We start from the raw sequence: 23,766 nt of genomic DNA, 5'->3' as shown, positions 1-23,766 counted from the left end.
CCCTCCTCCTCTCCCTCGCCCTCTCCCCTCTCCTCTCCCTCTCCCTCTCCTCTCCTCTCCCCTCTCGCCTCTCTCTTTCTCTTCTCCCTCCAGAACACTGCCGCTATAACTCTACTGTATTTTCCTTCAGTGTTACATAAAACCAAATGGCACACAAGCTGTCATGCGCAGGTTCTGGAGTAGATCTTGGGTGTGAAAAAAATGGAGAATCCCCTGTCAAGTTCCTTCTTAGAACAGATCATGAGAGCACTCACAGATAGCATGTGTAAACTCACAGACGGTGAGGATGAGGGGGTAGAAATATGGGTAAAAAAGAACTGCACTGGATGAATAAATATATTCATCGCCATGTGGTGACAAACGGGCAGTCAGGAGACCAAGAAGAGGGATAAATGGAAATAGAATATAATATAAGGTCCAATTGGCATGACATGAATGCATTGCGAATGTATTTGATGTCAGAATACTTGGCCAGCTTTTTTCTACTCCAAATGTATGTTTGGCAAAGAGGATGGCTACTCGATGTCGAGTGACCAGTGGATGAATTGGAATTTTTGGGGAAAAAACATATCTTATCTGAACCACATTATAGTCAGCTGGAAGCAATATTGCATTAAGGATGCAAATACACTGTTCCCGATACAAGTAGTTTGTTTACATTGATGAGCTAAGTAGGGAACAGTAGCCTACTGATTAACTGTTCCTGAAAAAAATTACATGTAAAGCACTATGGTCCAAACTTATCTAAAATAACTCTGTTAACTCCATTAACTCAGATTTGGTTAGTGTAAAACTATACCAGGAATTATAACTAATGTGTCAATGTACAGGAAAACAGTGTTTTACATCAGTGTCATAAAACACCATGGATAATTCTCAGCAGTCATGACGAGGTGTGTGTTGATTGTTGTGTGTCTAACTAACCTGTACGGGGCCTCAGTGAGCTTTGCGTCCTCTGGGCCAGCTCTTCCCTGGTGTAGATGTCTGGGTAGTGTGTCCTCTCAAAGGCCTTCTCCAGCTCCTCCAGCTGCTCGGCTGTGAAGGTGGTGCGGCTGCGACGCTGCTTCCTCTTCAAGGGAAGGTCCGGCTCCGACTCCACGTCTGAACCCTCGTCTGTACGATTACCTGGGCCAATGGGGAGGGATGGAGAGGCCAGCTCAGTTAATATTAGATTACACTTGAATAATACAGTGGAAATTAGCAACAATGAAAAGGAAGTCCATTTTTATTGGTTATTCATTTCTTCGGGTTGTCTGTGTTACCCACACGCCTCTGTTCAGACAGAAATTAGTCACATAGTTGATTAACCGATGTCATTGAAAAAGCAATAGAAAGTATGGGTGAAACCCTGAAATGGTCCATACAAGCCACGTTCTGTAGTTTGGGGGCAGAACCACTCCAGAGGCTATGTCATTTGCTAGAATCATATTATTGAGGGGGAGAGGCTGCAAAGAGGATTCAAATGACAGCTTTCCCTCTCTCTGAGCACAACAGAGCAAATATTATCTTKATCTGTGGATATTTATACAGAATATAAGAGGCCTGATACCCAATCCTGCCTGAGAGAGAGAGGGAGAAGCCCCAGAGGGCTGCAGAGGGCTGCAGGCGGTAGGGGGGAGGAGGGGGTGCTGGGTGGAAGGGTTAATCTACCCAGGCCACCTTGCGGTTCCTCACCACACTATTCTCTCACAATGGCCCAGGGCACACTGCTGCTCAAAAAACAGCACAGCCAGAATATACAGAACATAACAACAATATCGCGCCAGAACCATTCAATCCCATATTCTGTGTTTCCATGATACTGCTGTCAATAAATGAATTACAATATATCTTACAATACTTTTAGGCATTCAACTAAGCTGCTGCATTTTTGCTTGAGGAATATAGATACTGCACAAAGCCATCCAATCCAGGCCAAGAGGAATGTTTCTGACAGTGAATACGTATTACCACAGCGCATTACCATTAGAACTGAATTTAGGAAATTGCATCATTTTCACCTCCTCTGCATGTCTATTCAAACTACATGGCCCTTTTCATTTCCTGTTATAAAATTCATATTTTCACAAATGTGCTCAATGAGACATTGACAAGCCAGTGTGACTAGCCAGTGTTGCTCCAGGCCTTGTTGGATTGCATCAGACATGTACAGTCCAGAAGGAGTGAAGGGTAGAGACCAAAACATGAGAGATATAGAAGTAGAGAGTTTGTTGAGAGCTCATTGTCCTTTACAGAAACCCTTTCTACCCATATAATGACAACCATAATGGTCTCCTGAAAGTTACCCCAGGTGAATCCCCTGCAATAGCTATGGGCACAACTAAACTCAGTTTAACAATGCCCTCTAGAATGTTTCAACATACCACATGGACAAACGGAAGCCAAATAGCCTCAAAATAACAACTGTGAGAATAAAAGAGCAACCAAATCTGTCTGGGTCTCAAGGCCGGCTCTGGAGTTTAATTAAACAAGGAATTATGGGATTATATGGAGACTATCAATACAGGCCACTCGATGAGTCTTCTGAGAACGTCTTTTTGTCGCCCTGAGCTCACGCTCAACGATTCTCTACGGATTACATGCGGCCGCAGGACATGAGGCTGCATTCATTAAAATCAATTATTTTGTCTTACCCCTTTTAAGAAAGATTGATTCTCCAACACTGGCTACCACTATTGCAGAGAATACCCTTGAACATACAAAGTTGAATATGTACATATATGGCATATCCCTTTGTTGGTTTTCATGAGGATGTGCAGAGCGATTTGCAGCTAACTAGCCATGACAACACTTGAGACCGGCACAGCGGTCCATAGATCACTTTCCAAAGTCACCTCTGTGTCCTATGGGGGGACGAGGGGGGCGAGGGGGGAACAGTGGGACAGAGGGGAGGGCTGCTCATAGACAACATAGAATTCTGTTTGAGTTATTTTCTTTTGCTCATATTTCWCATCCTTTGTTTATCTATGTGAGAGGGTTAAGAAGTGCATGTGTGGCATATAGTCTAGCCGCTATGTCCAAAATTACAAAACAAAATCCTCCCCCTATATTCCAATGTAAGCATTTTGCAAAGGATTTACAAACAAACTGCATGACAAACAAGACTAATGAGTATGTACTGCCACCTGTCACTGAGCCCTGGTTACAGTGACATATGTGTCATGGCACACACAGCCAACACGTCTGTTTGTGTGCACGAACTACAAGCAGCAGGCAGCACGCTCTGGGTGAAGGTCAACAGCCCTTTCAGTAATGAGTTTGGGAAACAGGGATGTGAGAAGCAAACCTCATCTCTATCCAGAGCACATTCTGCCGAACGGGATGCCAAGATTCATCAACAACACTGGGGCTCCCACATGTACCAAAATGGGTTGTGACAGAAACAGAATTTCGGTCAAACATATGGCTCCTCTCAGAGTTGCATGGCTGTCTGGTTAACGCATTTTACTGTAACTGCACTTTTGGCCACCCTACGAAACCCTTCAGCAGACAACACTATCTACATTCACATATATTATGACCCTGGATGGATTACACAGTATCCAAATCTTTTTTTATTTAAATGGTTGTTTGATATTTATGGWTGCGGTGCCTCTCAGCCTAAATTATGGAAGAATAAACACTTACTATCTGTTTCCAAGACAACAAAGCTTTTGAATTTGAATAACACATGTCTTCTTCTTGGTTTACAAATCTGTCAATGTTGATAAAGGACAAAACGGTGGATGATTAGCCTACTACCTTGGAATAAACTCAATCCCTGTGGGCATCGAGGTCAGTTCTCTAACACTTCTCGCTGCTTTGAAACAATAAGGTAAATCCTGATTAGACCTGGGTATAATGCCTCGGCTGTAATTCCATTGGAAGGTTCTGGGGATATTGATAAAGCACTCGTGCCTCGCCTCATCAGTTATAATAGCAATTAGAGACTAATTATGTAGCAAACATCCAGTGGGCATGATTAAACAGCCACGTGTCCTCCATCAGGGCTCTCMGAGGGCCTACTCAATATTGATTTAAAAATACAGCTTTGTTTAAACAGAAATTAACCAGGTATTGACCATGTCTTCTAAATCAGAAATGTTTTGTTTACGATTCAAGTAACCTTTATGGACACAAAAAGGAAAACAAGTAAACATATTATACCAAAATAACAAATTGTTTTACTAACAGACTTGAATTGAATATCATTACTAATGAATGGAACCATATGTTTCCCAAAGAGATTGTTTAAGCACTCTGTTATTTCTGAGAATCAAAATCATTGCTTTTTCACAAAGCACTGCTATTTCTAATAATATCCAGTCAGACAGAATGTCAACTCAAGTCAGAACACAACCAACAACAGGGGTCTTGTCTCTGAGAAGCTTAGCAGTTGGTTAATAGTTTAGCGGTGAGTTTAGTGTGAGGTTTAAAGATGGTCCTCCCTCTCTCCTGATGCTCCTCACTGCTGACCCCATGGTCTGCTCAGAGCTCAGACTGCAGGCAGATGGAATACTCATCACCCCGACCCCTCCAAACTCCCTCCCCAGCCAGCCCGCCAACCCCATGGACTGTCTTCTTCTCTTCCTCCCATCCTCCTTCTGAGGAGCCCCTACTCTCTCTGTTCTCCCTAGGAGAGAAGCTCAGGTAATATGGCATAGTTGGACTGATGTCCAAGGCTTTAGAGTCAATAAAGACTGCTGGGGTCCAGTGATCCACAAGAACATTGTGCTACAATAATGTCAAGCCCTACAATAGCAGAGACAACATACAATCACAGTCCAGAAAATGATCACACAAAAAGCATCTAGGCTACACTCCAACACCATCAACTCCAACTGATCACCACAACACTCAACACCATCAACATCCAACTGATCACCACACACACCCACTCGCACCACACACACGGAGGCTACTAGCAATGATCACAACATACACTACAACACCATCAACTCCAACTGATCACCATAACACTCCAACACCATCAACTCCAACTGATCACACAACCACTCCAACACCATCAACTCCAACTGATCACCATAACACTCCAACACCAATCAACTCCAACTGATCACTCACAACACTAACAACACGGAGGCTAACTAGCAACTGATCACCACAACACTACAACACAGGAGGCTACTAGCAACTGATCACCACAACACTACTACACAGGAGGCTACTAGCACTGATCACAACAACACTACAACACAGGAGGCTACTAGCAACTGATCACCACAACACTACAACACCATAACTACCAACTGATCACCAAACACTCCACACCATAATCCAACTGATCACCACAACACAGGACGGCGTACTAGCAACTGATCACCACAACACTACAACACAGGAGGCTACTAGCAACTGATCACCAACACTACAACACAGGAGGCTACTAGCAACTGATCACCACAACACTACAACACAGGAGGCTACTAGCAACTGATCACCACAACACTACAACACAGGAGGCTACTAGCAACTGATCACCACAACACTACACCACAGGAGGCTACTAGCAACTGCTCACCACAACACTACACACAGGAGGCTACTAGCAACTGATCACCACAACACTACAACACCGGAGCTACTAGCAACTGATCACCACAACACTAACTACACAGGAGGTACTAAGCAACTGATCACCACAACACTACTACACCAGGAAGGCTACTAGCAACTGACACCACAACAACACAGGAGGCTACTAGCAACTGATCATCCCAACACTACAACACAGGAGGCTACTAGAACTGATCACCACAACACTACTACACAGGAGGCTACTAGCAACTGATACCACAACACTACTACACAGGAGGCTACTAGCACTGATCACCACAACACAGGAGGCTACTAGCAACTGATCATCACAACACTACAACACAGGAGGCTACTAGCAACTGATCACCATAACACTACTACACAGAGGCTACTAGCAACTGATCACACAACACTATACACAGGAGGCTACTAGCAACTGATCACCACAACACAGGAGGCTACTAGCAACTGATCCATCACAACACTACAACACAGGAGGCTACTAGCAACTGATCACCACAACACTACAACACAGGAGGCACTAAGCAACTGATCACCACACAACCTACAACACAGGCAGCTATGGCAAATGCTCACCACAACCTACACACAGGAGGCTATGGAAACTGATCACCGCACATACAGCTACAACCAGTAGGCTTATAACTGATCACCACAACACTACAACACAGGAGGCTACTAGCAACGCTTCCACATGATAGCAAAAAACAAAACAACGCCAAGATGTCTAATATGGTCAAATATTAACCAATATAATCACATCACTGTGTCAGTGAATATTTAGGTCAAATATAGAAAATAGATCAGAAATTGATACTTTTTAAGGATAACAAATTATAAAGAAGCCTCCATGATGACATGAAGGGAAGCATCATTCCTTGTCTCTCAGATTAACTCTGAGTCAGTATTAGCTCAACAACACTATGGTGTGTATCCCCAACCCTGTCCCATGAAGGCTGTTTTTGATACCGGAACCAATGGCCTCAATATCAGCTGTACCTTTGCAAACTACCCAAGACAGAGGGACAAAAACAGACAGGGCTCTGGCAGTGAAGCATTAGCTCATAATGGCTCATTTTGAAAAGCATATTAGTTCCAGCATAATTACAATCAGGCCTCACGCTCAGTGTTCTGCAGGCATTCACAGGACCAGCCTCAGAGCACCCAGTCACACCAGTTGACTGTGACTGACAGCACATTTTGTTTATTGGTCGTTTTTTTTCTTCATTCCCACAGGACAAAAATAACAGCCCATCTTTTCATTCTATTTATGTTTACTTGTTTATTTTGTGCATGCCTTTTGTCGTAGTTGATGTTGCAATTATACTTTTTGTCAGTCGGCGGGGAGGAATATCAAAAGGCCTAATTATGCAAACAGGCCCTGTGATAAGCAGCAAATGCCTGGATTGGGATCTGCTATCTCTGACATCCATCTGTCTCTGTGCTGTCTCCTGCTCCAGGCCTGAATATAAACATCTCTTCCTGTCCCCAGGATTGCATGGGATTCAACCCCACGTACTGGAGAGGGATGTTTTCGGGGGCGGGGATCATGCAGCAACATCAAATAGCTGACAACTTCCCAATTTGCATTTTTCAGAGAATGAGGCGGCATTTGTCTGTGTGTCCCTCAGTGTTTGCCAAGTTAGGAGAGCCATAGGAGATTATTCAGTTGTGTTACTGAAGGATGGATTTAACATAGAAACCTTGTAGTACTCCATTAAAACAAACCTTATAGTACTGCATTAAAACAAARCTTATAGTACTGCATTAAAACAAATCTTATAGTACTGCATTAAAACAAACCTTATAGTACTACATTAAAACAAACCTTATAATACTGCATTAAAACAAATCTTATAGTACTGCATTAAAACAAATCTTATAGTACTGCATTAAAACAAATCTTATAGTACTACATTAAAACAAACCTTATAGTACTGCATTAAAACAAATCTTATAGTACTACATTAAAACAAACCTTATAGTACTACATTAAAACAATCCATATAGTAATCCATGAAAACAAGGGACATGAGGAACTATACACTCAGATAGACAATGAGCCAGAGACTGAAATTAAAACCTAGAATTTTTCTAAAATAATCTAATCTGTTAGTTACCTAGGTCGCCAACCAAAAAACCTCTTCAACGTGAGAATATGACAAGGAGAATATGACAATATAGGAAGGATGTACCTACCTAATGTTAATATGCTGAAATCAATTTGAATCATCATCATCTCCCCTGGTAGCAGTGACCTTCTCAGAGCCTGGCTTGGCATTTATCACTAATTGATTCTGGAGATGAGCAACCTCTAGTYTGGCTACTGTTATCTGCTTGCAATAAACAAAAGTAACTTGTGTCTACTGTAAATGAAAACATTTGAGTCACAGTATTGCACAATTTAGATTATAAGTGTGGTTGAGAGTCCACAACAATGGACTCTCAAACAAGCCCTGACTGTATACATTTTCTTAAATTACATCGCATTGAACTTCCCCTCCTCTCTCAAACGTACAAATCAGTTCTGTCCACTGATTAACAGGTGTCTAAGGACCAAAGGCAGGTGTCTCCCGAGAGTCTCAACAGTAAGTAGGAAAATAACCACCTCACCAGTGTACATCTCACACCACGTCAGTACTATGCTCTAGAGGACCATACACTTAGAAAAAAAGGTGTTATCTTTGGCTGTCCCCATAGGAGAACCCTTTTTGGTTCCAGGTATAACACTTTTGGGTTCCATTCAACAGACTGTTCTACATGGAACCCAAAGGGGTTCTACCTAGAACCAAAAAGAGTTCTACATGGAAACAAAAAAGGGTTCTCCTATGGGGACAGCAGAATAACCCTTTTGGAACCTTTTTCGAGAGACTGAAAAACAGCTTCTACCTCAAGGACATCAAACTGTTAAATAGCCATCACTAGCCGGCTACCACCCGGTTGGTTACTCAACCCTGCACCTTAGATGCTGCTGCCCTATGTACATAGACATGGAATCACTAGTCACTTAAAAATGGAACACTAGTCACTTTAATAAGGTTTACATACTGCTTTACTCATCTCATATGTATATACTGTATTCTACTGTATTTTAGTCAATGCCTCTCCGACACTATTCATCCTAATATTTCTTAATTCCATTATTTTACTTTTAGATGTGTGTATTGTTGTGAATTGTTAGATACTACTGCACTGCTGTAGCTAGAAACACAAGCAATAACATCTGCTAAATATGTGTATGTGACCAATACAATTTGATTTGATTTCTATGAGTGTAACGTTTCCCTATGACCTCCCTCCTCATTCATTTGGAATTAAACCTGAGCCTCACATCCAACCAAAATCCAACCTTAGACTGTTTTCTTGTGTCTCATTGCTACTGTCAAAATTAGTCTCTTTTCCCTCTGATCAACGTACCAAAGGACAATTCTGATAGTTTGCTTTGCTCTGCTCTGTGATAGAATCACATTCCTGCAAAAGAGGAGAAAAAGGCAAGGGGAGGAAGAAAGACGGGAGGCTCTATAATCTTTGGCTCTCACAACAAACAATTAGCACCCTTTTCTTTATTTGAGGTCGGGCAAGAAATGTCGAAGGGAGGAGAACGAAGAGAAGAGAGGGAGAAGCAGCGAAGAAAAGCGCTACTCTTTTATGGTTCTTGTCATATGGATGAAGGCGCGGCGCATCCATGAGAGCGCTCGCTCACCTCCAACAACAGGGCGTCCACTGGGCCTCCCGGCCCTTTCAGCCCAGAGAGACAGACTCCTTAGGGGGCCATTAGAGCATGAATAGAGGCCTGACAGCCCTGTGCAGCTCCGCAGGGCATCCATAAACGCTGACATATTGACTCCCCAGGCCTCTGCTCTGCTCTCTCTGCCTGAGTGTGAAACCGTGAAGTGCTTGAAGGGTGGGATTCTTCTTTTTTATGCATACATTCTACCGGTTGGACGTGGGATATTACTAACACTATGATTGTATTACTTTCAGAAACAACTTCTTATTGAGTAAGAGAAAATACTGTTACTCAGAAAGTGCGTAAACTGGTATATTCATACCTTTATAAAACGTAAGATTTCACTTTCGTTACATTGTTGATATTTGTACAAAGGCAAACTTGACAGGAAAAGTTATTGTAGTTGGAGTATTTCTTCACTCTCTGTCAAAACAGGGAAAGCAAAAATGTATATTCTTTCAATTCTGATGGATGTTTTGGAAAGTTTTCACAAACAAGTCTGATTTAAATGATATAACTTTAACTTGGAACTGACTAATGACTACAAACTTTAAGTGCCAGGAGTAAAATGCACTCTCCCTTTAAAGCGGTATCCCTCTCTCTGCCGACTGAGCCCAGCTTCACTTTCCAATGGAAAGTCATTTCCTGGGCTAGGGTCCCTGCTAATTGAGGTCACAGTAAAAGTAATGAAATTAAGAAGCAGTGCAGAGCAAATGGAGTCCACAGGGTCCCCGCCAACTGGCAATGGAACTAGAGCCCCAGTCCCCCAACAAAGGCTCCAAAACCTACCCAGGAAATCACACAGTAACTCAGGGCTATGAGTGGAGGTCTCCAGGAGGAACAAATCATTTTCTCAACAAAGCCAAGGAGAGATTACTTTACACAGAATAGGAATGCACAGTGGACAATTTTTCATGCCCCAGGGAAGTTTCCTAATTTTCTGGACAATGCCAGGCCGTAAACATTTTTCATTGTGCAGAAGTTTTTATGGTGCCGGGGACAACTGAAAGAGTATTTTTGATCACAGTCAATGTGAGTGCAAATTCACCAAACATAATATCCATAATCCACAAACAACGTCCATCATTTTAAAACATGTTGGCAGTCTTGTTTGAGGGACATACCACTATACCACACACCATCAATCTGACCATAACTACCTAATGGTCCCTGGGGCTTAACCCCTAGACTAATGATGCCTTTATTACAACACACATGGGACCTAGCAACCCCAAGGCCTAATTAGGACAGATAAACAGTTCATGATGCTGGGCATGATTCTGTCACTAGATTACTGAGGTCATAACCTATGTGGACAAACACGTGAACAAATAAATAAACAAACAAATCAAAAATGTATTGTGCCGACYGGTAAAAGAGAGACCATCCCAAGGATATTATAAGCAAGAATTAAAGAAATYAAATTTCTTCTTTCATTTACTCTTTCATTTTCAGATTCAGTGAATTCAAACTGAACACACACTAGTGTATTTCCAAATCGTTCCTGAGGATCCAAAAATATATTGATATTTCCTGTTTGGAGGGTTGGATGGGGACATCAGTAAGTCGTCACAGTGCTTGATATTAACATCTGAGTTCTGTACTCCATATTGTGGCTTTACAATGTAACGGAGAAGCAAAGCTTTTGAAATGAGAGAACATATTCCCCAAGGAGAGAATGACAGAGGATGCAGAAATAAGCCCATTAGTTGAAAATGAAGGACCAGGCACCATTTGAAGTTGTTATTTTGCAGGCTGGAACGGCAGCTCCACCCCACCGTTTCAACTCTCTCCATAACAATTTAACTGTGTGGAAAAAAACACAATTCTGATTTGCAACACTTACCGGAACATGTTTATTGTCTTTGTGCGTGTCAAAAAATGTCCACATGGACAATTAAAACAAATGAAGATTGCAGTTGCAAGGCAGATTAGGAGCATAAAATGGGAAATGTTCTGGCCCTAAGTAGCATAGGCTAATGGTGATTTTTAAACTAGCAGACCATGGTCAATGTCTCTCATTCATCACTAAGAGAGCTGGGCACACTGCTCTAAACGTAATTACTGTTGCACATTATGGGGGCTATTCCTGTATTGTAATAAAATTAGCCAGAAATGCTTGTTGTCTTTTCTAATGCCACTCCGTGGTAACCAGCAGATTGGTGTAATGCAACACACTGTCCTGATCTGTGACAGCTGTCAAACACAGACAATTCTGGCAGCCAAGGCGAATCAGAAGAAACAAAGTTTTAAGTAAATTCTGAGGAACTGAACATCTACAGAACATCTATCATTTACTGAGGACACAACCAAGGATGCCAGATAGCCTGCTGTACAGTATTAATTCATATGTCATATGCATTCATCATTACTCTAGCCACTCTCTCAATTCTACTGTTTGTCAAAATAATAACAGCTTAATCACCCAGGAAAATGTATTTGTGCCAGTGGTTCCAGTTATTACACTGTTTGTCTTCGTATGTTGTTATGACTACATAAGAAAGTCATGGGAGTCATGTGATGGTCTACACTACATGTTTTCCTCAGCAGCACAAACCGTCTACATAAACAGTCTACATAATAGACCACACAGTAGAAACTAAATCCCTCTAAAAACAAGACTCCAAAAGTGGACGTTTAAAATAAAAAACAACATAAATTTCAATATGTTCAACTGATTGAGACAATGTATGGACTAGCAGTGAATATAGAGTCAAATGACATGACTCTGAATCACAAACAAACAATAGCAAAACTAGACAAACACAGTAAATATTAGGTGTAATATATGAGGAGACTTCTAGGTATTCAACAAATCTAGCTCATATTTGAAGCACAGGTAGAGATCTATGGATGGCCTTGAGTGGGAAAGTTGAAAGCTGCTTGTTTTAATGGCGCAGTCCTGTAATGTATGCACTCTATAAAACACTGGTAACACAGCACTGGCAATGGAGCAGAAACCAATAGGAGAGTTACAGAGACAGGTGTTTTGTCTAATGGGATCATAAATACTTAATAGTACTGTCTTTTATCTGATGGAAGCCATCATATGGCTGAAATCAAAGAGGCCATTGCATGCTTAGGCTCGGCTCATGATCTGTAAGGCCTTCATAGACACACTATAAAAACAGAGACCGACAAATTACAATGACCGTTTACAGATTCATGGGCCATTGGAAAGGTTGCTGGTTCGAATCCTTGCGCCGGCAAGGTGGGAAAAATCTGRTGTTCTGTCCTTGGTCAAGGCAGTTAACCCAGCCCCCCCCCCCACCACACCTCTCTGACTTAGGGGGGTTGGGTTACATGCAGAAGACACATTTCATAGGGCAGTGCTACTAGGACTAATACGTCCTCACCAGGGGCTACTCCCCGCTGGTTTGTGATCTCTCAATACCCTGAACACCTACCACCAGTTTATTGCTAGCTAACTCTATGATGGGTATTTCATGACAACAATCCCCAATGTCTCAGGAGGTCATTGGGTGAGTTAATGTGTGCTTGTTTATTGCTGCCAATGGTGAGGGCTTAGCCAAGGATGCGTTTGCAGCAACTTCCCAAGGAGCTTTTCTCCAGGGGGTTGTTTGTGTTGACTTATCATTACCGCAGGATCAACGAATGGCACCCAACAAACACCTCACCTACCGGGTCCTCCTGGGAGTTGTGGAGTACATGCTACACACACCACACAGGTATAACAACCCTCTATGTTCTATTTGTTTTTCAAGAAACCTGGAAGAGGGTGTCAAGGGGACATCTCAAACCAAACAATTAAATGAGATTGTTGTCTCTTCCAAAAACAAATACTACAGGTCTCCTACTACTGAAACCTTTCCAACTAATCTCCACCACTGAGGAGAACCTGTGTCTCTTCTGGTGGCATGGCCTAGAATCAGCAGTGAGTGAGAAATAAATGGGCTTTAAAAAACATTGCTTTTCTTGTCAAGACAGATACCCACTCAAGATCGGCAACAGTCCAAATGTCAACTCATTCCCTTTCCAATCCCTCTCATGTGTTTAAAGCGACACCTCTGTCTCTGTCTAATGAGAGAGAAGGGCTGTGGTCCCCAAGGGCCAGTGGTCCTGTCATCACTGAATGCTGCTTTCCTCTGGACAGCCCAGTGATTGTCCACTATCAGCGTTAATACCCTCCAACCAGGATTCATTACAGCTCTAAATCTATGAATGAACTAGCCACGGGCTGGAGAAAACCAACCATTAACAAAGCACTGGCCACAAAATAAATAGGTCTCCAAGGACTCCAGACTAAATTGGATTGCCAATACGAACCAAACCACAGACGTTTGAGAAGTTGAGAAAAACAATAGAAGAGAGAGAAATACCCCAGAGCCCATCATGACTCCACTTGGTAAACTAACACAGTATTGATTGTCTCGTTTTTTGTTTGTTTAGAAAAGCCTCATCCCTGCTAATAGCTGTCTGAGAGTTTAATCTCTCCCTTGTCCTCCCCCTCTCCTCTCCTCCCATCCCCACTCCCTTTATGCATCTCCTTTCACTGGGCCTCACATAGTTTGGGTTCAGTGTGGCGCTGTGGCTAGGGTACGGGGCATTGGACTGGGGTGCGATTGTGTTGCTAATGTTGACACCTGCCAGATCAGGCCGGGGCTGTTTGGGGCCCTGCGCTCTACGAGCTGGATGCTCCCCCTCTTTAGCCAGATTAAGTATGGGTCGCTGGGGTCACAAATCACAGGACTCCCTCTGATGTTGGGAGGCAGAGAGCCAGAGACTGACGGGGCTAAAGAGAAGGGCTGGCCAGAGAAAGAGAGTGAAAGATAGAGAGAGGGATAGAAAGTGACACACCTTTCTCTAATGAAAGGAATGGGAATAACGTGTCTAGATGTATACAACAAAGTTGTTGTACTATTTCTCCAAATATGAGAGTAAATCAAAAGCTCCTCGGTCGTCTGTTATCTACTTTTGAAGAACATTAACAGTGTTCCAGACAGAAGATAAACTAAATATTGCTTTCCACCAGAGCCAAGACAGAAAATAAATGTTTTAAACACAGCTAAAACACAGCTAACCAGCGCATCGCTTCCCACTTCGTCTGTCTGAGATAAAACTTCTAGCTGATCTTTTTTTTCCAGTGGAAATAAGAAAATAAATAAACGTAGCATATTAGATTGTCTTACCATTACTCTATGTTGCAATTTCCTTACAGAACTGACCGAGGAATGGGAAAATGCACTGGTGTTTTCTCCTGGAAGAGGACAATCGTCAATTTGTCATATTAAGTTGAATGAATTTGAATAATGTTTTTCTTCATGTCAACTGGCAGTTACGTGTAGTATATCTAAGTGTAGAGGGAGAAAATCACCCTGGCCATGACAGTCAATGCCTGTCCAGATCATTCTCCCCCTGCCTCTTCTCTGCAGATGAACATTAATGCAGGAAAGGAGAGATCTGAGCTGCAGAAGAAGAACCCTCTCCTTTTAAACTGTTGCTGTCCAGCCTGATCGTGTCAGTTTGAAGGCCCCATTCAAAAGTATTCATGCATCTGCCTTTGAGGCACAATGGCAGCTAGTTTATAAACTGTCTGCCCTGGAGCCCAAAGGCTTTAGTTCTTATTGTTTTCAGCCCCTTAATAAACTTTTTGGAGGAGTTCATCAACTTGCCTGAATAGCCTATGCAGCGAGTCTCAAAATAGAAAATAACAGAAGGTTCTTTTCTCCTCCCTCTTCTTTCTCTCTTCCTTCTAGTGTCCATTRGTCTGACAATGGAGAGACTAGGCTGTCAGACATCAGAAGGGGTTTAGTCCCAATAAAAGAAAAAAGGTATTCAATTAAAAGAAAAAATGCTTTCAAAAAGGGCATGGAGACAATTGAATTTCTACTTCTTCTAAACCAGAGAGAAGATGATTCAAGCTCCAAAGTATATTTTTCAATGGAAAAAACACAAAACTATACTCAAAAGACAAATACACATACACAAACTTAGATAATATATTAGTCTCATGGGGCCTGATCAGTCATGAAATAGCCTACACGTGATTTTTTAAATAACAATTTTATAAACACACTAGGAATAGCAAAACATTCGTTTTTTTAGATACAGTACCAGTCAAAAGTTTGGACACACCTACTCATTGRAGGATTTGTCTTTATTTGTACTATTTTCTATATTGTAGAATAACAGTGAAGACATCAAACATATGAAATAACACATAAGGAATCATGTAGTAACCAAAAAAGTGCCTGCCTGGTACTCAGCCCTCTATTGTCGCTCTAATCACGCTGACATCAATGCAAATGTAATCGAAAATCAAATCAAACACTTCATGAGAGCCCATGAGCTCATATTGGGCAACATTTCTATAGGCTATGCAATTACATTAGAAAACAGAGTCATGGCCTCTACTAAAAAGAGGAGGATCCCATCAGTATTCTATAGACTAGGCCTACTATATATATTTCTCAACTTTCCAAATATTAAGAGAATTGCTTATCTTTACAACAGGAATATAGCCTACCTGGCTGACATGAAAATGAACCACGGGAAAAGTGCCCTCCATTTGCAATTTAAGTGCATAGATTACTCTTTTTCTTACGCTGCTCCTGTTGTGACAGGTGCATGATAATGGTCCATTCTAAATCAAAACAAATTTCACACATACAACAACAGTCAAAAGTTTGGACACACCTACTCATTCCAGGGTTTTTCTTTATTTTTACTATTTTCTACATTGTAGAATAATAGTGAAGACATCAAAACTATGAAATAACAAATATGGAATCATGTAGTAACCAAAAAAGTGTTAAATAAATCAAAATATATGTTATATTAGAGATTCTTCAAAGTAAACACCCTTTGCCTTGATGACAGCTTTGCACACTCTTGGCATTCTCTCAACCAGCTTCATGAGGTAGTCACCTGGAATGCATTTCAATTAACAGGTGTGTCTTCTTAAAAGTTCATTTGTGGAATTTCTTTCCTTCTTAATGCATTTGAGCTTAACAGCTGTGTTGTGACAAGGTAAGGTTGGTATACAGAAGCTAGCCCTACTTGGTAAAAGACCAAGTCCATTTTATGGCAAGAACAGCTCAAATAAGCAAAGAGAAATGACAGTCCATCATCACTTTAAGACATGAAGGTCAGTTAATACAGAAAATGTCAAGAACTTTAAACATTTCTTCAAGTGCAGTCATAAAAACCATCAAGCGCTCTGATGAAACTGGCTCTCARGAGGACCGCCACAGGAAAGGAATACCCAGAGTTACCTCTGCTGCAGAGGATAAGTTAATTAGAGTTACCAGGCTCAGAAATTGCAGCCCAAATAAATGCTTCACAGAGTTCAAGTAACAGACACATCTCAACATCAACTGTTCAGAGGAGACTGRGTGAATCAGGCCTTCGTGGTCGAATTGCTGCAAAGAAACCACTACTAAAGGAAACCAATAATAATAAGAGCCTTGCTTGGGCCAAGAAACACGAGCAATGGACATTAGATTGGTGGAAATCTGTCCTTTGGTTTGATGAGTCCAAATTTGAGATTTTTGGTTCCAACCGCCATGTCTTTGTGACACACAGAGTAGGTGAATAGATGTTCAAGGCATGTGTGATTCCCACCATGAAGCATGGAGGAGGAGGTGTGATGGTGTGGAGGTGACACTGTCTGTGATTAATTTAGAATTCAAGGCACACTTAACCAGCAATGCTACCACAGCATTCTGCAGCGATACGTCATCCTATCTGGTTTGCGCTTAGTGGGACAATCATTTGTTTTTCAACAGGACAAAGACCTAAAACACACCTCCAGGCTGTGTAAGGGTTATTTTACCAAGAAGGAGAGTGATGGAGTGCTGCATCAGATGACCTGGCCTCCACAATCATCCAACCTCAACCCAATTGAGATGGCTTGGGATGAGTTGGACCACAGAATGAAGGAAAAGCAGCCAACAAGTGCTCAGCATATATGGGAACTCCTGTTGGAAAAGCATTCCAGGTGAAGCTGGTTGAGAGAACCAAGTGTGCAAAGCTGTCATCAAGGCAAAGGGTGGCTACTTTGAAGAATCTCAAATAGAAAATATATTTTGATTTGTTAAACACTTTTCTGGTTACAACATGATTCCATAGGTTTTATTTCATAGTTTTGATGTCTTCACTAATATTCTACAATGTAGAAAATAGTAAAAAAWAWAAAAWAWAAAAAATAACTGTTGAATGAGTAGGTGTGTCCAAACTTTTGACTGGTACTTTATATTTTTTTGTTTAAAAATAGAAAAATCCTATCATAGGTTAGAAAAACGATTAAACGTATGTTTTGGGTTTTAAGATCTCTAGGACATCAGTTAGACGGGCAGCACACATCATGCGGATGCTATAAAATGTAATATTGGCTGTAAGCCATTAACCCACTGTTATACCTTTTAAACTGTGTAAAAAAATGGCAAACTTTCAAGACGTTAATAGATGTCTATTCTAATTAATGTAATACCTAATTAGCACGCACTGCCAAAGTTCATGCGCCGGTGGCCTTGTTTAGCCCGCTGGATGGCCATTTAATTGACACAGTAGCGGGAAAAGCCTGGAGAAAAAAAGACTCTCCTTCGAGCAATCCAATTCCAAGCGTCCTCGTGCTCATCCCCCTCTACGTATCTTCAAAAATGCTCGAAAGCCGCATTTGCTGGCCCTGACCAATCACCTACTGTTTCCCACCGATACACTTGAACGTTTAAACGCCCTGATTAGATCTGACAAGTTCAACGAGTTGGTTTCAGAAAAGGAAAAGCTGGTCAAGTTATGATTTCCGAGTCAGACTCACAGGGGACCCCTAGCTTACCCCTGTCATCCTCGCTCTGTAGTCTCAGTCTCCACCAAAAGGAAAGCTAAGAATGTCAGAGGCATGCAACGACAAATAAGCTTATTGCTAATTAATAATGGATACCTTTAATCATAATAACAATCATAAAAAAAGAACAACAAGAAGAAGATTAATAATGATAATAACCATAAATAATTCAAACATAATACTGTGAGCTTATGCAATGCATTGCTCAACATTAGCTCAGGAAGAGAAAACGAAACAAATCTTTAGACCAAATATATTTCGTTTTTTCCCCCCACCCTTTAATATTTCATGGGTAACGTTGCTGAAATCAAACCGTGTTATAACAAGCTGTTAAATATTATAAGAATCCGTCATCATAATCACACAACTGCTAAAAACTATAAAAAGCTCAACCTAACCTGTAGGCCTTCTTGCAGTAGCCGATAGGTCAACTGAAATCGGTGCTTTCTTGCAGAGGAGGCTTTGTTGGAGACAAGTTATTGGAAAAGTTTGCTGAAAGAATTAAGATACCTTGAGTACCTGGGGCCCTCTCCCTGGGATACCAAGATGAATTACAGGGGAAACCGCAATGAGTTGGATTTGTAGGGGCCCCTGCACCAGTCAAATACCTGCACAGCGGTGTATAAACCAGCCATGCTGAAGTTAAACGAAAAAAAAAAAAAATCACTGAAATATTACATACAGCATTGTGGGGACTAGTTTGGGAAAGTTTGGCATGAGTTACTTGTCGTATAATGTTATAAAATCGATTACTATTTCATTATTGTACTATAAGGAGATTGTCGATAGAGGGTAATCGATAGTCTATAGGCCTACGTGTGTACAATACATGCAGCCCACTTGTTGCAATAGGCTAACTGAAGCGTTACAGGAAATATAGAACAAAGTAACATTTTGCTAAAAAATTAAAATGTCTCTGTTTTCCATTATGTCATAATTACGTTGGAACAATAAGGTATCGATAAAGAATTGCACAAAAATAGGACTTGACTCAATATGTCTGCAGCACCTTATCATCAGCATTGAACATGTGATAGGGTCACCAAACATTCTAGTAAAAAAATGGCTAAATAAGACACAGACAGAAATGATAAGAACATCCTGCACACTACTGCTATGAGCGGGGGCCTTGAGGGATATACTTCCTTCATAATTTGTACCGTATGTCTTGGCCCGGAAATCGGTTCTGTGACCCCCATGCCCACTAAATACCGTGGTGCTAACAAGACGCCTTCAAAATATTGACCACATTAGGGAAATGTGAAATGAGTTAGTSTACAATAGATTAAACAGATAATCGTCATCATTATCAACGAGGACGACAACATGCATGGATTAAAACGTCCGGAATTGTTTTAACTATAACACAGTATAGGACAATATTTTAATATTTTTCAAGCATGAAATGTTAACCTTGAAATGATACTATTGTATCCAATAACAATGTATGATCGTAACCCTAAATGAGAGGGGAAATTGAATCCTTTTAAAGTTATTAAGCAGGAAAGGATTATTAACTCGTCTTTATAAATGAGATAAAAATCCCCATGTCTTCGTCTGTACACTTCTCAATATCCCCTAAGTAGCTGGAGAGGAAAGATTGTCCCTTATGGAGAATCCCACATTACAAGAGATCGAAAAACCATTATCCTAAGAAGTGTGCGCATGATAGGACGTGTCCCACGTGACAAGCAGTGCTTTAATTAATAGACCGGCAGGCTTGAAAACGTTGTCTGCAATGACYAACTCCCCCACTGCGCACAGACGTCAGTGTAACGTCTATTCTACGTTCGTTCAACGTAATTTAATTTCAAAGACGTGGAAATAACGTTGATTCAACCAGTGGGACCATTGTGTTTGAGCCGTCACAATAATGTTTCTGATAAGCAAAAGGTTGGAATTCCAAAAGCCTCTCCATTTCTTCCAGTTAGCTGTCCTCGCCTAGGCTACTTTCTATATTCCCTTGCTCTCTCTTATTTGTCTCTTTTTAACATGACTGCGGAAACGAAAATCCTGCACATAACACATTCGGGGTCCTCCTCAAATTCACAGGTCGCCAAAAACATTGGGTATAATTGCGCGTTAATGCTCCTCCAAAGGAGAGAACGAATCGAGACCTAATCGTTCAAAGGTTGTCTGTATAAATGGCCATCTATCCGTTTAACGTGTACCATCGGTTGACGTGTGGTTGTTTGGAAATAATGCCAGGGGCTCTCCAGATGCCATTCCATTCCGCCATTGCTCAGCTTGTTTCAAGTTTCACGAGGGAAGACAAAAGCAAACCATGACATAAATCACTATGTGTACAGATACAAATACGAAGAGTAAAAATAGTGGCGGCTAAATTATTAAAGGGGTCCATGTACTGTTAATTGTATAAACGCTTGTAAACCATGACCTCTGCTAAATTTCGTTCACTGTCGAAGAAATCGGCTTCGGTGCAAACGATTTAACATAAATTAGAAATGATTGTGTACGTTTTAGAGAGCGCGGATTCTATCTTAGCCTGCCAGTGATTGAACTGATTTACGCGTATTGAGACTCAAAATTCAGTGTCCTGTCAAAATCAAGAAAAAGCTTTCCTAACAAACCTGTTTAAATTCCAATTATGAAAAACTGTGGTTGGTTTGGGTAATTTGATTGCAGTGGAGGCTACTGACGGCAGGATGGCTCATAATAATGCCTGGAACGGAGTTAATGGAATGGCATCAAACACATGGTTTCCATGTGTTTGATGTATTTGATACCATTCCACTAATTTTGCTCCAGCCATTACCACGAACCGGTCCTCCCCAATTAAGGTGCCACCAACCTCCTGTGTTTGATTGGTTCCAGGATTAAAACATGGTCTTTATCGTGATTTTGACTGTCCATTTCCATAAAATAGCAAATTACACGCTACAATAATATACGCTAGTATTAAATTAATTTACATTATTTGACAACATTTGGTAGGCTATAATTGATTTTAAATATTTTCAAAAGTTTCAAAATAATGCGCTTTCTTATAGGCTACTAGTTGCAATTAATATATTGGTTAGAATCAGAAATTATTATTATTAGGCCAATTATTAATTATATGATTATTATTATCTATTTTGTTATCAATAATATCATAATCGATTATATGATTAGCTGTAGCGAGGGCTTTAAGCTTTTGCCCCCTCTGTGTGCAAGAAATCCACCAATGTAAATTTCAGTGKAATGTGTCGAGAGCGGGCTGCGGGGAAAGGGGAGGTTAATCCGAGTTTAATGCAGTGAAGCACATCGCAGGGTCTGGGCTATGATGGGTATGTTATCTCTGCCCAACATTTGGGTATCCCTCTATTTCAACCCAGCCAAATAGCTGGAAGAAAGTGCAGATGGAGTTACTCTCAATGCCCGAGGAAAAATAATAGCTAAATAACTTCCCCATACTTTCACTAAATCTCTCTCACACGCTAGCCTATTCCAGATGGATTTGTTTGAAGTGGGTTCTCGCTTCATTCCCCTGTCCTTCTCATTCAGCACGGCTTTAGACCCCGAAATATAACTACATTATATTTCCGTAGACATAGAGTGTGTGTGTGCGCGTGAGTGCGTGTGTGTGTGCGCGCGTGAGTGAGTGTGTGCGCGCCTGCGTAGAACACACAAATTGTAATACTTATTTATTTAGGTCTTTACATATTTTAACTTGTTTTGTTTGTTTGTCATTTCAAAAAGGCTACACATTTTATGTTATCTCATAGATGATGTGATTCTTTTCTGTCCCTTTGTATATAACATCCTTGTTCTTAATCGGCACCCATGGTCATTTAATTGAATATGCACAGAGAAAGCGAGCCCGGAGCCTCGGATTGCTTGACACCACAGTGGCTCTCCGATGCTCTCTCTCATTATCCCTTCCCAACGCCCATAAAGCCAGTCTGGCCTCTGTTTGATTAGATTGAGAACCTCAGGTAATCCGACGATTTTCTGAAGTGTCCATTGCCTCCACCTCGCCAATTCATGCTGGCTACAGAGGACCGTTTGTTGGTTTAGTAATTGCAGATGGTCCCTTTTAAAATAACGGTTTCATTCTTTCCCTGGCGGTCTGACCAGTCATCCACAAACAATATATCCAAGACTGAGAACATGCACGTTTGGCGTTTTGTGGAACCCCTTCACCCCGTTGGTCGCCTATTGAAACTTGGCACCGTCATCGCAGCCCCTCACTATCACTCTGCGTTATTGAAGATGGCAGGTGGATGCTCTTTAATTGTGGAAAGCATATATGGATGGATATTCTTATCAAAATGAGATAATGAGCCTGCGTTCCGTTTACAAACATGGAAGCGCAGTACAACAGACCATGGTGATCTATCTCCATACCCTTATTTAGCCTTAGCCTATTGCAACTTGCTTGAAATTTTACAGAAAAAAATAGCCTACTTGTTTTATCACGTCAGATTACAGAGAGGAAAAATATGTYATGTAAAACTAAAATAAATGAATACACAAATAAATAAACAAATAAATACATGTAATACATCTAAAGATATCTGAAGTAAACCAGAAATCTCATGAATGTGTGCCCAGGGTGAGCCACTGTGAGCCCCGCTCAGAGATGAAAGTGAAAATAAATAAAAGGCTACATTTAATCTGCTTTAAAACCCTTCAACACAACGTTTGTGCTTCAAACTCAGAGAGTGAGGGGCTGATTGGGGATAAATACATTTCTTACCATGCCTGCAAGCTATTACACCCCACTCCAACACAGCCGCCTATTCAACAGACACCGTTCCATTAGACCTACTTGCTCTAATAAGTCTTAACGTTGTTAAATGCAATTTGGATGGTAAACTGCATTAGGGAGAAGACGAATCTTTTAACGAATTAAAAAGCACATTTGGTGTTCTGAGTTAACCTATTGAGGAAAGATCTGACGCGATCATTTCCAACATTCTGATGTGACACTGTTGCAAGCAAAATCATATCTCAGAATTAATATATCAGAATGCAGGCCGATTAAATTGTTCGATGTAAAAGGTGGTAAACAGACTCCTGTTTTTTATTCGTGTGTAAAGCATCGAATAAGAATGATACAAATGATCAGAAAAAATAGCAATAAGATTAAGATTGCACTTAAACATTCGGCAAAAGTTCACCTTGGATTGCAACATGATAACATCTCTTCGAAATCAGAGACCGAAATTTTACAATGGGTCAATTTGTCTGAAGTTTTAAGCATATCTGTTTAGAAACGGAAAGTCCAACATTTTTCCATGATTAAGCACACCATACAGAGCTAAGAAACACAATGGTCCGACCTCTAAATGAATAAATGGACACAAGCCATTAAAAAAAGAATGAACCGTTTTGCACCATCAAATGCGCTTTCTCCTCCAARAGACTATTCCGTAATATTACAAAACTATCTACCAGCGGGCTGTACTGAATAATTCATTTCCCTTTATATCTACCCTGCCCTTTGTCCACACTTTTTTTTTTTATCTCTCTCTCTCTTTGCGGGTTTTTGAATGAGAATGGACTGACCCTTTTTGCTGCCCTGCTTTCTAGGATTTACCTTTGTACCTTGGAATCTTCACTTTAGAAAAGCGTCAATGGATAAGAGAGGTTGTGCGACTGAAGTTCATCTTCAAGTTTGAAGAAGTTTGGCAGTGTCTTTTATGGGGAAAAGCTTTTTGTGAAC

At 41.0% G+C, this 23,766-nt stretch overlaps 1 protein-coding gene across 3 annotated transcripts in view; it reads right to left on the bottom strand.

The window, feature by feature from the left end:
* The window catches only part of pax7a (paired box 7a), a 59,247-nt gene that overhangs the window by 31,330 nt on the left and 4,151 nt on the right, over nucleotides 1-23,766 (bottom strand). For 2 of the 3 annotated variants that reach the window (XM_070444899.1, XM_070444903.1), the window contains exon 5: nucleotides 946-1,125. In XM_070444899.1, the coding sequence (XP_070301000.1) occupies nucleotides 946-1,125 (180 nt within the window). The remainder of the gene's footprint in view (nucleotides 1-945; nucleotides 1,126-23,766) is intronic. The other variant, XM_070444905.1, reaches the window with a different exon arrangement.

This window comes from Salvelinus sp. IW2-2015, linkage group LG1 (genome assembly GCF_002910315.2).
Source record: "Salvelinus sp. IW2-2015 linkage group LG1, ASM291031v2, whole genome shotgun sequence".
In the NCBI taxonomy this organism is placed as follows: Eukaryota; Metazoa; Chordata; class Actinopteri; order Salmoniformes; family Salmonidae; genus Salvelinus; species Salvelinus sp. IW2-2015.
This window is presented reverse-complemented; position numbering and strand designations above follow the sequence as displayed.